This window comes from Notamacropus eugenii, chromosome 2, assembly GCF_028372415.1.
Source record: "Notamacropus eugenii isolate mMacEug1 chromosome 2, mMacEug1.pri_v2, whole genome shotgun sequence".
NCBI lineage: Eukaryota > Metazoa > Chordata > Mammalia > Diprotodontia > Macropodidae > Notamacropus > Notamacropus eugenii.
In genome coordinates, this window is record NC_092873.1 from 296,993,688 (window position 1) to 297,010,764 (window position 17,077).

General features: G+C 44.5%; 2 protein-coding genes across 14 annotated transcripts in view; one reads left to right on the forward strand and one right to left on the reverse strand.

Moving 5' to 3' along the window:
* Positions 1 to 3,398, forward strand: part of TTF2 (transcription termination factor 2) — a 60,224-nt gene extending 56,826 nt beyond the window's left edge. For all 6 annotated transcript variants that reach the window (XM_072644471.1, XM_072644472.1, XM_072644474.1 and 3 more), the window contains one exon: positions 250 to 3,398. In XM_072644471.1, the coding sequence (XP_072500572.1) occupies positions 250 to 394 (145 nt within the window). In that variant the 3' untranslated portion in view covers positions 395 to 3,398. The remainder of the gene's footprint in view (positions 1 to 249) is intronic.
* A 1,143-nt stretch (positions 3,399 to 4,541) lies between these two features.
* TRIM45 (tripartite motif containing 45) lies at positions 4,542 to 16,373 on the reverse strand. Of its 8 annotated transcripts, XR_011974822.1 has the most exons (10): positions 16,163 to 16,373; positions 15,747 to 15,906; positions 15,509 to 15,617; positions 14,293 to 14,812; positions 11,331 to 12,064; positions 9,219 to 9,348; positions 8,600 to 8,688; positions 8,054 to 8,168; positions 6,174 to 6,300; positions 4,698 to 4,824 (listed from the first exon to the last, which is right to left on the reverse strand). XR_011974822.1 is itself a non-coding variant. In XM_072644477.1 (9 exons), exons 3-9 carry the CDS (start codon positions 15,516 to 15,518, stop codon positions 4,673 to 4,675), a joined length of 1,788 nt encoding a protein of 595 aa, XP_072500578.1. In that variant the 5' UTR covers positions 15,519 to 15,617; positions 15,747 to 15,906; positions 16,163 to 16,373; the 3' UTR covers positions 4,542 to 4,672. The 8 variants fall into 8 exon arrangements, 7 of the variants coding, with proteins under 7 accessions (XP_072500578.1, XP_072500582.1, XP_072500581.1 ...); XM_072644477.1 differs by lacking the exon at positions 8,600 to 8,688 and having other exon boundaries at positions 4,542 to 4,824; XM_072644481.1 differs by lacking the exon at positions 6,174 to 6,300 and having other exon boundaries at positions 4,542 to 4,824.
* Between the last annotated feature and the right edge of the window lie 704 nt (positions 16,374 to 17,077).

Below are 17,077 nucleotides of genomic sequence, written 5' to 3' on the forward strand. Positions count from 1 at the left end.
ATAGGTGTGCCTTTTGCTCACTCAGTCTTTCTCCACTATTTTGGTCTCAAAAGAAAATGGAAAGGCATTTGGAGTCATTTTTCAAGAATGACTTGAATTTAGTCAAGAGTCTGTCAGTTGTCTTGGCACTGGAGAAATAAAAACCTCTGAGATTTCCATGAAAAGAATACTGCGCAAGTTTCAAGTTATGTCAAGTTTTTTTCCCCCAAGCAGCCTAAGGAAAATGACGTTATGTTTTGGGTTTTTTAGGTTTGTCTGTGAGGACACAGTAGAAGAGAAGATCTCGCACCTTCAGACCAGGAAGAAGGATTTAGCCACAAAGGTTCTATCTGGATCTGGGGAATCCTTCACCAAGCTCACTCTTGCTGACCTCAAAATCCTCTTTGGAGTTTAATTTTTCACCTAAGAACTGAACAATCTAGTTGGAGAATTTTCAGGTGCTTCTTGCGTTGATTTGTTTGGGCATCTACACACCGAGTCTATCAGTTCTCTATCTGAAGTGGATGGTATTTGTATTTTACATCATGATTCCTTTGGAGTTGTGGTGGATCACTGTATTAGTCAAAGTTGCTACATCTTTCACAGTTGATTATGTTTACAGTATTGCTGTTACTATGTAGATTATTCTTCTGGTTCTGCTCACTTCACTTTCCATCAGTTCATACAAGTCTTCTCAGGTTTTTCTGAAAGCTTCTCCATCATTTTTTACATTCTGTTACCTCATAAAGGGGAGACTCAGGCATGTCCATTCTGTTTCTGCTGTTTCACTCTGTCACCTTTTTGTCTCTCCATTCTCATAGCCCCGGAAGGGAACAGTCATACTATCATATTCAGGAAAATTGAAGATTGAGCATTTGTTTGTAAATCAGTATGAACTCCCTGGGAAAAAAGCACCATAGAAACCCAAAAGGATATTCTATGCTTAGGTAGAAAAAAGTAGCAATAGGGTTAGGAGGTTATGGCTCCTTACAGCCTTCACAGAAATGTGCATTATGTTGTATAGAGCACTTAGCAAAATCCTCATGAAATTGTTAGTGATAATGAGAGCAAACTGGTATCCTCTAGGTCACCTAGCCCAAGAACATGGCCATGCACACAGTTGGTCTCAGCAGACTCCACTCCTGCCTGGCAGGAAAGAGGCAGAAGCCTCTCAGAAAAAGTCCACCAAGCAGCCTCCCTGCTATATTATCCTGTTGGTACCTCAGTACTTCAGGGTTTTCTATTGGTGTTTCCAGATTAGCCATGTTCTGGGGAGAAAAAGCAGGAAAAACAAAGAAAAAAATGCTTCAATTTCCATCTGCACCCCCAGTCCATCAGTTCTCTATCCAGACATGAATATCATTATACATCATGATTTCTCTGGATTACTGTATTGGTCAGAATTCTTAAGTCTTTCGCAGCTGGTCATCTTTACAGTATTGCTGTTACTATGTAGATTGTTCTTCTGGTTCTACTCCCTTTACTTTGCACCAGTTCATATAAGTCTTCCCAGGTTTTTCTAAAATCTTCCCCTTTATCATTTTTTACAACACAACCATCACAGTCACTCCTCAATTGATGGGCACCCCCTCAGTTTCCAGTTCTTTGACACCATGAAAAGAGCTTCTATAAATATTTTTGTTCATGTGGATTCTTTTTCTTTGATCTTTTTGGGATATAGACCCAGTAGTGATATTGCTGGGTCAAAGGGTATATAGTTTTATAGCCCTTTGGCATAGTTCTATATTGTTCTCCAGAATGGTTGGACCAGTTCACAGTTTCTCAAACAGTGCTGTTGTCCCTGTTTTCCCAAATCCCCTCCAGCATTTGTTATGGGGTGTGAGGTGGTGTCTCAGAGTTGTTTTTGACATTGTTTCTAAAGAGATTTTCCCTTCTCTTTAGTGGAGAGTTGTTTAAATCAGAGCTTTGTGCAAACAAGAGCTATTAGCTCCCTCAAGTTATAAAATGGTGGCTTTTGGAGATGTTTTCTTAAAACACTACTTGAAAAGAGCTTATGTTAGCAGAGCATCATTCTGAACTGTTAAGAATGGAAGGCAACTTTAAATGTCAATTCTTTCTTTTGGCCTCTGTCCCGTCCAACTACTGGAGTTTATTGAAAATTGCTTTGCAGCATCTGGCAAGTCATACTTACATCTTTGTTCTTATTGGTGCTGCTTGGCATAGTGGCTCCAGGCCGACCTCAGACTGCCCAAGATACTCTCCTCCAGTTGTGTTGGTTGCCTCTAAGTACAGCTCTTCTTTCTGATCCTCTGATGAAAGATAACATCGCCACAACGCCGATACAAGTTGAGCTTATGGCTATTCTTTATTGTACAGGATTGCTACGTTAGAGGAAAATCTTGGAGAATGATAGTGGGACTTTAGGAGCTCTTACCACAAAAATGCAAAACTGAGGATTATTGTGCTTTTGAGGTATTTCTGGGTTTCAAACCACAAACTTATCACACACACAATAAATAGAAACGGGTCAACTACATGTTATAATAGACAATATAATACATGGCTAGTGGGTTGTCTGCTCCCTTGCTTCCTTTCTGCCCTCATGCAGTACTTGGAGTGAAGAAACCTAAGACCTTTTTTATAATTAATGGAATAAGGCATGAATGTTTCCTATTTTTTCCTCTGTTATTATGCATCTTTAATCCAAGAATTCTTTCCTTCCCTATTGAGACAGATAATCCCATAACTACAGTCTCTTAGTGGAGGGGAGAAGAGCAGGTGGGAGGAAGGGGCTAAGGACCATGGTATAGGGAAAGATTTATCTTTCATTCTGCAGTGCTGTGCTGCTGTTTTTAAGGTTCAAAAGAAGCTAAGCTTTTGTCAGTAGTTCAGCTATAGCACCAGATGTATCTGTTATAACATCCCTTTTATATTCAGGGTGTCCTGAAAATCTTAGTGCAGTCTTAAGCTTTAATAAGTTCAGAGATATAATTATTACAAACTTCCAAAAAATTATTTGAAAATTTAATTATTCAAATTTCTCTTACACTTATTTTAGTTTTAACAAATGGGGCACCCTGTCATACACTGTAATGTGTGAATTTCTGGATGACACTTTCACAGGCGAATAGATTGATAGAGGAGGTCCTCTTGCTTGACCACTTGACTTTTATAAGTGGGATCATGTCAGAACTGTCATGTATGTGTCATAACCTTATTCACTGAATGATCTGAAGGCTTGGATTAGTCACAGATCAGCAGCTGCTAGAAGTTTGTTTTTTGTTGTTTTTTTTTTTTTTACGAAGTTTGACACCAACTAGAATGATAGCACAAGATGGTGGTTAATGTTGAATCTGAATAAGAAACATCAACATTTCAAAATTTTAAATAATTTTTTTGGTAAAATTGTAGCACCTATGCTTCTCAAGTTACTAAAGATTAAAACTGCCTTAAAGGTTTTGGAGGCACCTGGTCTATTAGCATGTAAACACTGATAAACTGAAGTTGATCTTGAAACCATCTGCTGCCACGCCCTCAGAAAGCTTCCTGAATCACGACGTCTTGGCTTTGCCACAAAGGGGAGCTAATATCCTAAAGATGACATTTAAAATTCGTTTGCTCTCACAAGTTGTCCATTTTTCCCGCTTGTACTTGAATTTTTACAAGAAATATCTTGTTCAGTTAAGTAACTCTAGCTACATTTATAAAGCATTTGAAGATTTGCAAAGCTTAGGAATATATAAGATTTTCTTGTTGTAGCAGGAAGTTTTAACAAATAACAGTGTTACCCAATTTCCAATGCACCCTCATCTGAAGCAGATGATACATTTCCCCTCCTTCAATTTTGCAAGTTCTGAACTCAATTCATTAATAGCCCAACGTCAAGTGGGAGAGGGGAATGAATCCAGCCAGGCTTCTTCACCAGGAGCTCTTCTCTTCATGTTTGAAGTAATGGAAATAGTCCTGACTACTTGCAGTTATATAAATTGTCTTTTGGAAAACAACTCAGTAAGAGGAGCATTCAAGAAGAGGCTGATTGTTTTATGTAGGTTAACATTTTGTTGAATGAGGTACACACAAAAATTCTAGTTTGTCTACGTGTTCCAAACGGTATCCAAGATAAAGTGTACAAAATAGGTTTAATGCTAAATAATAACCAGTCTTCTTTCAACCTCAAAGTAGAAAATCATACCACAAGGACATAAAATGGTTATCTAACTGTATATTCAAGTTGTTCCTCCTATTAACCAAAATAAGATCTTACAAATTTAATGTAAGGTATGTATATCTCTAATTCTGATAGTCTGAGATAGCTATGGAAAGAGAACTCTATTTAGATTAGAAAATATCCTTTTCTTCATGATTATTTTGTAATAGCAAAACCCCTTTGTAGTTTAAGATGCTATTAATTTACAATCGGCAAAAAACATACCTTGACTTTTAGCCAGTAATGGTAAAGACATACCAAGCCATGAATCTATGTGGCCTTTCCCCTGTAATTAGTGATGCACTGTAAGACACTTTGTGACAGTGATACAAAGACCACCTAGTATGAAGCTTCATTTGGATGCCATCACCTCAGGAACACACAGATGCACTGATTTAGACAGTAAGATAAGACACATTTATTTTAGTGGTTTCTTCAGAATTAATCAGCAGCTCTGCCACAAGGCCTGGGAACTTCCTGATAACTGATATTCATGCAAACTTGGCCTTTTCATCATCAGAAAACTCATAGTGCCACTGTCCTGACCAGACTCCTCTGGAAACTCCCCCCTTCCACCTTCCACAAGCACTCAGACTTCTCCTCTGTCCCTCCACAGCATGACCAATGACGGCGGCCTGGGTGACCTTTGTGTCCATGTCCACAACCTTGGTACCCGCCTGTCCAGCACAAACAAGAGAGGGAGAATTAGACTAGACTCTACAAATTCCAACAGGAATAAGGTTTACCAAGGGCAAGCACTTGGTCCATATTTTCTATCCAATTCTGCGTTCATGGTGTTCCCTGATAGAATATGAGATATTTGGGGGCAGGGACTGTTTCACTTTCTCTGTTTCCAGCAATTAGCCTTGTACCTTGCACAGTGCTGCTTAATGAAAGCTTCTTGTTAACTGATCAGCAGAAGCCTAGGGCTGGTGAGAGGGAGGCCAAGCATCAGCTTTCAGAAAGAAAGCCCTGGAAGGCAACTCTCACAGAGCCAGCTTCGGCCATGGCATGGCATGAAATTCATTAACTACCGTCAAGATGCTGTTAACAACAATCACTGACGGAAGCACTTAGAAGTTATTAACACAGTGCTTTATCAACACTGTCACCTGATCTGCCCAACAAGTTAATATCTGTAGACCCACAATGTTAGCCAGAATATCTTATCTTAAATAAGGTGGTAGATAAGTGAAAGGTAATGTGGTGTGTTTTGGGGGAGGCAGACAGGGTTAAGTGACTTTTGAAGGGTCACACAGCTGTTAAGTGTCTGAGGCTGGGCTTAAACTCAGGTCCTCCTGACTCCAAGCCCAGCCCTCTACCCACTCTGCCACCTAGCTGCCCCAAATTAGTTATTATGAATTATTATTTTAATCATATTATTTAACCAGCACATAACTAGGAGTGTAAAGCAGTTAGGAGAGGCCTTTCTAGTCCAACTCCCTCATTTTACAGAAGAGTAATCTGAGGCCCAGGGAGAGTGACTTCATGATCAGGTGGATGGTAAGAATCAGAGGCAGGACCAGAACCCAGGTTCTCTGACTGCAAAACCAGTACTTTTTCCCCTTGTACCAAGCTGAATGAAGGCTGGTTGAAAGGGAATAACAGACAAGGAAAAGTGGAAAGCGGGTGAAGGGAGGGTTGTGTGCAGGAGAGGGCTGAACATTCTGCAGTCTCCTTTCTGGTCTACCATTGTGCCAAAGGTATCTATGAACAATCGTTCACCCCACGTCTCCCTTCCATGTGCAGAACAAGAAGTGGCCTAAATGAATTTTTTCCCCTCTGACATGGCTCAGCCCTGTCAGGTCCACACCAAAGTCAGGATCAGCTGCCTCACAGCATAACTAGAAAGTTCTCAAACCTGCAACAGCTAAAGAGAATCCTTCAGACTGATGTGCACAAGAACTTCCTGGGTTTCCTTCCAGACCCACAACTAAGTCAGTTGCTCAGTAAATCCAGTGGCTGCAGGACAAGGGGAGAGGAATGTAGGTCCTGTCACATGTGGTCAGACATCAGGGTCCCTCACCTGCCATAGTTCCTCCACAGGCACAGCGGGCACTCTTCTGACCCCCACTGGAACAGAATGAGCAGCAATGAAAGACCCCCAGGTGCTGGCGGAACTTTCTCCTCACCGTCATTGTGTATGGTGAGCCCTACAAAATCATAAATAAACCAGAGCAGAGGAGAGGCCCCAGAAAGTAAGTATTTGTCTAGCATGTAATGGTTCCAGACATTGTGGAGGAGAGATAAGGATGATCACTGTCCTCAGATTACCATCTAGTCAGGGAGGTTAAGATCTGTTCCATCAAACAATGTAAGCCTCTATACGTGAGTGCTCATGCTAAGCCAGATGCAAAACCTCAGTCCACTTTTCACATCTGACCCTCAGGGCACTTCAAAGTATTATAAGGCTCTGTTCCTGGCAACTAAACAGACACTCCTTGTGAGTGACAGCTATTTCTAGTGCCTCTCCTAATTACTTTACATTCCTGGCTATGTGCTGATTAAAATAATGATTCATAATAACTAATTTGGGGCAGCTAGGTGGATGGAGGGCTGAGCCTGGAGTCAGGAGGACCTGATTTCAAGTCCAGCCTCAGACATTCACTAGCTATGTGACTCTGGGCAAGTCACTTCACCCTGTTTGCCTCAGTTTCTCATCTGGAAAATGAACTGAAAAAGGAAATGGCAAACCACTCCAGGATCTTTGTCAAGAAAACCCAAATGGGGTCATGAAGAGTCAGCTAGAATGACCGAACAACAAAAATAACTAATTTATTTTTAATGCTACCAGATCTTTGGGACTTTTCCATAAGGTCATACTCATTGCACCCTCCTGATTCTTAAGGTCTCTTTCCAGTTCTAAATCTGTGATCCTAGTGTATTCCATAATGTGGAAACATGTATACTTTCATGAGTCCTAGTGGTTCTAACACAGCCAACTTAAGTGGGTCTACTTATGTGAGTGTCTGTCACATCTTGTGAATTCCTAGAATGCCTAATGACCCAATACTAAATACATTTTGGTGCCCTGGAAGCTCCTGCAATCTGATCTGACCACTCTGCCTCACTTCCTCCATCCCATTGTGGCCTATCCAATTCCCACCTTTATCCACAGGAGGCAGAAGAGCATTCTTGGTGAGGAAAGCAAACAGAAATGTGTTTGAGGACAGGGTCTCCATTTGGGAAATGATTATCGGTGACAGTTTAATTTCTGCATGAATTAATTCCAGCCTCTGAAGTGAATCCTATATCAAACTCTACATCCTATCTACCCAACATTGCTAAGGGCCCAGGAGGAAATGCAGGATCCCAATCAGCCGTGGAGACTGCTTACTACCACTTCCTAACACTCAGATCTAAAATTTCATGATCTTAGATATCATGGACAGAAAAACTGGACAACTTCCATCTCAATGTCTATGTCTGTGATGGACCACTTCTGGTTCCAAACCAATCATAAGGAGCCACACAAATACAAGGTGGGCAAAGTAGGGTGGACACAACCCTCTCTGAACTTTTCCAGTAAGGTCAGAAGGCCTCAAGTTTGGCAAATGAGAACAGAGATTGTTTTTCTAATATGCTTATTTGTTGGTAGACTGTTTTCCACCATTACAAACATTCTGACGTATGGTATTCTAATTGAGAATGAATAAACTAAATGAAGAAGAGACAGGGTGAGTGTAGGGACCTTGTGATCAGCCACTTTACCCTGTGCTCCAAAGCACATCCTTTATTCACCACCAGGGTAATCCTGTTACAGATCCTACTTCAGGCACCTCAAAGGCGGCCAACCAAGGAAGGATGAGATCTGCCTAGGATGGAAAAGGACTGTCCTCAGAGGTAAGGGGCTGTGATGGTGAAGGTGATCAGGGAAGCATAACCACCAATGGCCGTCTCACTCACCTGGATGTGCTGCCCTCTAACATAGATGCACACAGTGTAGGGGCCAGGTTCCTCAGGGATAAAGGAAATAGTATAAGTGCCATTGTTGTTATCCTGGACCATCGTCTTGAGAACGCTGAATGGGGACAAGAGTTCAAGAAAGACTCATTCACACATGCCTGAGCATCAGTTATACAGAATGACTATACTTAGTGGTCCCCAAAGGCTGAGAGAATCACTACGTAAGCCTTTCCTGTTGTCAAGGAGCTTTCCAAGGAAGCTCACTGGAGAATTACCACTTCTTCCAGTTAATTCCATGTCTGAACAAGCACCATATGGCGGAAGAACAGGTTCTTGAGTCAGATCCTAGCCCTGGGTTTAAATCTCACCTCTAACTTCCAGTAACTCAATGACCTTACACACATCATCTCTTCCTGGTCCTTGATTTCCTCATGTGTAAAAGAGAGGGGGTTGGACTGGCCAGCCTCTAAGGCATCTACTTCTAAAGCTATCCACTCTCGTATTTTACAGAGGAGTAACTGAGCTCCAGGGAGGTGAGTAACTTGCCTAGGCCACATCGTGTCAGAGGTAGGAGCTGAACCCAGGTCCATTGAGTCCATAGCAGGTACTCTCCAATATACCATGCTGCCTCATTCCTCAAAGAAATGCAGAGGGAGGGGGTATTAATTATTGCTGAGATCCCTGTCATCTCCAAAACTGTTTCTATGACTCTAATCCCAGATACTTTTATCCTATTCTTCCTATTAGGGCTTTCTTCCTCTTGGTTCCAATCTCTCCTGGCACATGAACAGTGTACTCTCAATATTATTATATAGCAAAGCGGATAACTGGGCTCTGAGGAAATCACTGCTCATCAGTCCAGCACAAATTAAAGTCTAGGGACATATAGATCTCAGAGACAGTCCCATGAGAGCAAACTGTGTATGGTGACACAAGAACCATGTAATACCTAGTCTGATGTCACTGATAAAGAATGACCTCCCATTCTCACCCCCAGCCAGACAACATGGGAACCATCACTTTTAAACAGAATTTCCAAAGCACCCCAAAGGGCAGCTTTGCCCATATGATGATGTTCACTGCATCTATATCCCCAAATACTAGGAGTCTTGAGTTTCAGTTCTAGATGTGTATTACCCATGAAACTTAGCTGTTGGATACCAACCAGTCCTTCTTATTTTTATGGCTGACGCTCACGCGGATGTGCTCTCCTCCTCTGCTCATGTGCTCCCCCAATATATCTCTGCAGAGCAGGGTGAAAGTAACTTTCTGCTTCTCCCAAGCTTTGTGGATGTCTGAAGAAGTAAGCATTAAATAAATTGCTACGGCGAACGGACAAATTTAAAGGAGTGAAAGTTAGCAGTTTATTCTACAGACTTTAGAGGAAAAAATTTACCTTTGCCTGATCCTGCCTTCTCAGCTTGCTCCATGGCCATCTTTTCTACCTTGTCACTGAGTCACTGGCCCAGGGAGTAGCTGCTCATAACTGCAAGTCACTCTCATGCAGCAGCTGTTCTTAGGCCATGTGCCCTAGAACATACCTCAAGCTCACCCCCAAGACTCAACCAGAAACTTGGGCAATGCGAAATCTCCAGACATACATAGAAAGATGGTCGCATGGCAACCCCATAAGAATCCTGAACCTGAGCCATACCCAGAGTCAGAAAATTACTCCTCAGGGCAATTGTGCGCTTCCTGAGCCAGTTCTAGTTCCAATCCAAACCCATGTAGCCCCAGGTAGTCTTCAAGACCCACCACTGCCAACTGCAAAAAGAACCAGACCACTCAGTATTCAAGTTTGGTCCCTGCTGCTGTCTTTTTATGGGATCATCAGTAAAATAGGAGAGCTACAGGGATCATCTAAAGATCACTTAATGTAGGACTTTAATAGAGGAAGAAACTGAGACCCAGAAAAGTCAAAGGACCAGCACACCCCAAATTAATGTGCTTCCCTGCAGGAAGGGCTAAAGTGTAATAGGGACAGAAGTGTTAAGAAAAGGCTCCTTTCTGCCCTGATATTTTTTTTTTTTTGCTTCAAGCGCTGCTTGTAAGGTTCCTGTTTCTGAAATCTTCAGTCTCTCTGCCTTCTGACTCCTTAATTATTATTATTCTCATTCAAGGTCTCCCTGGAGGTAGAGAGGAGATTTAGGCCATAAAGGAAAAAAAAGTGAACATGGAATCAAAATTCCTGCTATGTAGAAAGGAAGGAGAAAGACGTAGCATCTAAATTATGCCTAAGTCATAGGAAGGGTGGATCACTGAACAGGAATGAACAAATCCTTGTAGAAGCTATAGTCCTCAGAAGGAGCTGGGTACCCTATGTAACAAACTCCAAAGAAGCTCCAGCAGGCTGATTCCTTACTTAGACTCCACAAGAGCACAGTTCTCTGATCCCACCCAGCCCCCTCCCTCCTGGGATTCTGGATCACTGAAGAAAAATCCCAGACAAATCTGGCCTAAAAATCAGCTTTCCCCTGGGAACCCCCCATGGATCCCCCAAATGCTACTGCTGGCTTGCTAACTTGTGTCTTGTAAACATGGACTGGCTATGGCTGCCCCACAGGTTGCTGGGCAACCCCAAATGTTTTCCGTATCCTATGGAACAGGTTTTACTTAAAAAAAAAAAAAAGGATGACTGAGTTGTAAAACAAGTTTTTAAGCACACGTTAGACTAGATTTTATTCTTAAATCTGCCCCTAACTAGTTGTGATCTTGGACAAATCAAGTCACCACTATTGGGCTTTACCTTCCATGTCTGTAAAACAACAAGGCTCCTTCTAGCTCTAACATTCTATAAGTACGAGCCCACTCCGACTCTAAGGACAGAGCACAGGAAGAAAGGAATATGTTGTTCCAAATGGGATTTCTAGAATTTCCCCTTTCTTTCCGTGTCTCCCCTGCTCTAATGTCTAATGTATAAGCACTACAGGGCCTAGCCTGACTGCTAAGACACTACTGGCATCTCCTCTGGTTCTCATACCTGTTCACTTTAGAAAAATGAAGCACAGTTGCTTCATTGAGTTTGCTGGGCAATTGCTACTTTCCCCAAGTGAAAAAAATTTAAACCTCATGACCTTTAAGAGAAATTCTACAAAATGTCTCCCTCTGACTCCTATGGTAGCTAGATAAGAAGGATGTAGGTATCCAGTTTCTTGAACGAGATCCCCTCTGCCTCAGTAAACTGACCGAAAGGGAACTGTCCTCAAGATGAGTGCTGGGCCATGAACTGCAGTATAAGAAGAGTCCATCCAGAGATGAACAGGAAATACTTCCCTACCTTCCCCTTGGAGAATGCACTTGGCTGGATCAACCCCTTTGGTGAGAATGGCCCCGAAAACTTCATAGCCTCCACACTGGCCTGCCTTCTCCCATGGGGAGAAGCAGATGCCGTCGTCCACCCCCGGGCCAATGCTGTAGTCGGTTTTCTTGAGCTTCTTCAGCCGGCTCACCACGACCTCCTTGGTGATGAGGATCTCCAGGTCAGACCCATTACTCAGTAAGCGTTCTGTGAACTCGACCCCAGTATGCAGGTCTGCCAGCAGCTGCTCCACCTGGAGCTTCTGCAGATGCAGAGAGTTCTCCTTCTGGATCCGGAGATCTTCCAACTGCTTCAGCAAATGATCACGGTGTTCTCTGATGGCGGTGATGTAGCCATCACAAAACTCCCGCACGTCAGCAGACAGGGCATCCATGCGGCTCCGGAGGGCACTGCCCACACCCTCGATCTGGGCCAGAGCTCTTTCCAATGTGCCCACATGAGGCCGGGTGCTGTGAAGAAGCTCCCGAATGGAGTTCCCATGTTTGTGGATAACATTGCTGACCAAATCATAGGTGTGCTCCCGATGGCCACCTAGCACACAGTCCCGGCACACTGGCTGGTCACACTGCTCACAGAACAGGTTCAACTCCTCAGCAGGGTGGACAGAACACAGAATTGGCCTCCCAATCTGGCTGTATCCATTCAGGTCCTTCATGGGCATGACAGAGTGGGAAGCAGTTTTTTTTTGCCTCCTAAATTAAACACAGAGACAAGATTAGATGGAGATTATGAAATGTAGGGGGCTATAGGTTCTAAGCCCACTTCTGCCATTTCTTTGGGTCAAATTACTTAAATGCTTTTGATTCTGTGAAAAAAATGAAATCGCTATACTAACTGACTTGTGATCAGACATAAATGTGTAGAAGCAGTAAGTAAAAATAAGAATGCAAGGTTGTTTACGAAATGAGTGAATATACAAAGGGCCACAGAAATGGTAACCACAGAATCTGAGACAGAAGGCATCTCAGAAGCTATCTACTATAATCAATAACTGATTAGGAACCCCTTCTACAATATAGCTGACAAGTAGTCATCTAGCCATTCTTTGAAAATTTTCTGTAAAGGGAACCTATTACCCTTCCAAGATGGCCTATTCCATTCTTGGATAACTGATTAGGAAATGTTTCTTTCCAATATGCTTAATATGTCTCTGCCACTACTCTTGATCAAAAGTCATTTAAACTCTATTTACCACCAGTAGAAACTCTACAGCATGGCCTGCAGATGAGTTCTAAATTAGGTCCATGGTTTTCTTAGAATGCTAAAATCTAGGCAATTTCGGTTCTAGACCTGACCCCCAAATCTCTGAGCATCTAGCAAAATAGCCACCTCAAGGCACAAGGGGCAGTAAATTCCAAAAGGTCACAGTGAATTGTAAAAGGGATTATACCCCTCTGCCTAGGTCTGAACAAACTGAAACAAGAACCTGCAGAATGATTTGCCCTTTGGTAAACAGGAGAGGTACTCTCCAATGAAACTCTACCCTAGAAAATAGAAAATCTGCTACATGACTCAGCACCTGCAAGGGAACTGAATTATCCAGTAGCTTGTGTGGAATCAATCCAGATAAAGTTCAAGTAAAAGGCTTTGGAAGGGCATTTTCTCCAGGTAGCAGCTACTCCCCCAAATCAGCTGGTGAAAATTTTCCCTATCACACAAGTTACTTCTGAAGTCCGGCTACTCCTAACTCAGAGAGCTCTACCATTTGCAAACATTCATAATGGACTTCAGAAAGATACCAGGAGAATCCCCAATAGTCAGTGGCACTTTTGACACAAGCTGCCTTCTTTTGGCTTCCCCATAAGTTACTTTTAGTATCAGAGAAAGGTCCAGATCAGTGACCAATCCTAAACAAACTAAACCATCAGCATGTTCAGCATCTAGGAATCCATTTAAGGTAACAAAACAAGCCTGGTCCTGTGCTAGAAGGGGGCCTATAGGAAGAATCACCCAGGAGAAACCTGCTGTCACTTTGACAGAGACTATTAAGGATCATATCACAACTGCAGACTAAAAGACAAGAAGAAACCCTATTTCTCAGATGGCCCTACTAGGAAAAAAAAAATCACAGACAAGCAACTGGGTTGCTGTAGCCATATAACACTATGAGCAGTTAGGTGGTGCAGTGCATAGAGCACCAGGCCCAGAGTCAGGAAGATCTGAGTTCAAATCTCAACTCAGACATTTACTACCTGCATGACCCAGAACAAGTCCCTTAACCCTATTTGCCTCACTCTCCTCACCTGTAAAATGAGCTGGAGAAGGAAATGGCAAACCATTCCAATGTTCTTTTGACAAGAAAACCCCAAATGGGGTCACATGAAGAGGTGGACATGACTCAAATGATTCAACAGCAGCATTTGGGGGCAAAGAAGTATCTAGTTGGTTTGCCCACCAGATACTAAGACATCCAAAAGCAAGACGCACTTTCTACCAGCACTCACTGGCCTACATCACAGAGCAGCAGTGGACACACCAAGAGTCACACTAAGCCTTCCAATGCTTGGCACAACTTCTGACCAAGTGGCCTTCTGTTAACATAAATGCTGCAAAGCTCTCTAGGTTGTACTTGGCACATGCTGCAGTGTTAAAAGCAGTCCTACATTCTGGTCCCAGGCCTACTACTTATTACCTGTGAGATCTTAGCCTAGTTTGTGTGTGAAACCCTCTGTGGGTTTCCGTTTCCTCAATCTACAACATTTTGACAGGGATTTATATTTTTGGTCTGGCACAGTGTTTTCTATGCAGTTGGCATTTAATGATCTCTGAAGTGAACTGGGGCCCCTCCTAGTTCAGTAGAATCCACAAAAGAGTATCTACTTCAATTCTATAAGAAAAAATTTCCCTCTCCATCTTTAATTTGTCAGGCATCAGTGCCCTCCACTTAGCCCCAGAACACACGGGGTGTCCCCTTCTTTACCTATGAGCCTGGCTGCAGAACTGGCAGAGATTCACCTTGCAAGTGAGACACCGACTCTCCACTTCCCTGTCACTGCATAAATCACACACCAGCCCTGGAGTGTCCTCTTGCAGATTTTGTAGCAGCACCTCATTTATAGCCAGGTGGTCCATGGTTAAGGCCTTCACTCCCCCTGGAGGCAGGTCAACCTCCGTATCGCAGATTGGGCAGAGGATGCTAAGCTGGGGCTCTGGCTTCTGGGGCTGCTTATCCCAGACCCACACGCCCTCCGAGGTTGTGGCCAGGTCTGGCGGGCGCAACACCAGGATGGAGAAGGGCTCCAGCTGTTCTAGGCAGGTCGTGCAAAACGTGTGTAAGCATGGCAAGATCCGGGGGGCTTTAAAGAGCTCCATGCATATTGGGCAGCGGGTCTTGCCCAGGCCTCCAAGGGCAGGGGGGCTAGCGATCTGCATCCCGGCCCCCTGGGGCTCTGGTTCTGCTTCTCCTTCTGACATTTCCCGGAGGTTTTTCCAGAGCGTGTCTACAATCAAGCAACAGAGGGGTTAGGATCCCTCCAATAGGGGCATGCCTTCCAAGTCAGAAGTCTGACAGACACCCAAAAACAGAAGGGGGGCAGAAAAGAAACTATCCGACACCTGGAGATGACATCTCCTGCATGCAATTTACCGATCTGGTTACTGCCCACGTGACCCAGAGCTGCCTTCCAGTGCGCTTAAATTCTCCCTACGAAGTGGCTGGACCGTGGGGGCCTCGTTACATCTCCAGGCCCCGGCCCCAGGCGGCTGCTAAGCCCAGTCACTCAAGGATGCGGCCTCCACGTGGTTCTCCTGCGCGCACGCGCCTTTCTCCCCGGCAGCAGGACGTGCCACCCTCCAACTCCCTCTTCCTTACACCTCCTCCCCCCCCCCCCGCCCCGTCCCTGTCACGTGCTAACCTACAAGACATGCCCCGCCCCATAGCCCCGCCCCCTTCCCGCGGGCTCCTAATGTTCCCTCTACTACATAGTCAGCGCCCGACCGTCGTACCCCGAGGCTCAGTTTGCTCAGCCGCCTTCTCCTCCCTACTCCTCCTCCTCCTCCTCCTCCGTCAGTTACCCCAAAAGGCGAGAGGCAACCCCCGGCCTCCTTCTCTGGTGAGCCCAATCACCATCCTGAGAAAGAGGCCCTTGTCGCACACACCCCGCCACGCCCCCATTCAGAGTGACACTGAACCTTACCAATCACCATTGGACCAGTCCAGTCTTCTCCAATCACGTAGCGGAGAGGGCGGCACTAAAGTGGAGGCAGTAGGTGAGTGGGCCTCCGCAGGATGGATTTACTGAGGGGCTAGGACGGAATGGGAGGTCAATACCGTTTAGTGAGCAGGCGGGAGTCACCCTTTTACGAGAAACTATCTCTAATAGCTCTGAGGTAACCAAAAAGGTCTCCAAATATCTTTAAAAAAAAAAAACAAACCTTGGGGGAGGATAGCAATAGAAACAGGAAGTGCCGCCTCTTAACCTTCGGATTGGTTGTTGGTGGTGTCAATTTCTGTGCGCCCTGGAGCCCCAGGGGATTCTGGGAGATGTAGTTTCTTCTAGACCAGAGTATTCGCCCTGATCCCAGGAAAGTACTCCTAGGAAAATGGAAACCTGTCCCTTCTCGAGCTTTTCAAAAAGCCGATTTTGATGCTCCTCTTTTTCCCTCCCACATCCTTTCTGGTGATAGAACCCCCCTGCCCAGGGCTAGAAAAGCCAGAGGACTGAAGGGTGGAGTCCACGGTGGCCTTTTTTTTTTTTCGGGATTTGCACCCCTAGGTCTCCTACCCTCGCTCTCCCCATGGCCTTCCCATCCAGAACTCCTGCCTGTCTGATAGGGAGGGCGCTGATCACCTGACACTCAGTCGGGGCCCTTGAGATCTAGCCCTGCTTTGGCCCTAAATGTTGGTGCGTGACCTTGGACGAGTCACCTGATGTCCACGCAGCCCATTTCCTCCTGTTTACAGTTTGGGGGTTGCACCCCGTGGCCCGTTAATGCACACTCCAGCCCCGCCTGTCTGTGATTTCATAATTCCGAGCCGCCATCACTGTGCCACCCGTCTTTAGTTCAGTGACTCAGCACGTGCTCCTTGAAGACCTGCCGTGTGCCCCGCGGGCTGGGCTACGTGGAGGGAAGAGGAATGGCAAAGCAGGGTAAGGCAAGAATTCCTTCCTCCAGCGATGCGATTCGCACCGAGGATGTTTGCCGAGGACTGCCACTGTGCTGGCATCGAGGAGGAGATCAAAGCATGAGCACGACCATGCTGGCACTGCCATACCTCTGCCTTCGTCAGCAGCCCTTTTCTCACTTTCCTGCCTTACTCTTCTTGAAATCTTCTCAATCTGATCGTCACCTTCACCTCGACTTCTGACCCTTTACTTCTTTCCGTATTAACACAATCTATCAATCCCTTCAGATTTAACTTTCCATCCCATTTAACTCATCCATCCCAGGATGCCCTGAAGCCCCTTCTGACTTTTTACTGGGCTTACCATTCTAACCACTGGGTTATCCCTTTTGTTTGCAGATTCTAAACGTGGGCATTTCTGATTTGCTGGAAAAAAATTATGAAAGCATGCTGAGTGGGTCTACAGCCGTTTCATGCTGTCCTACTTCAACCAGGTCTTCACCGCTACTTGACAATTCTTTTTATTTCTTATTGTCTTTCCCTAGAATGTAAGCTGCTTGTTTCATTTTTGCCTTACTGTCCTTAGCACTTTTCACATATTATGTGCTTAAAGATGTTACTTGAATGCTTGCTGTGTTCC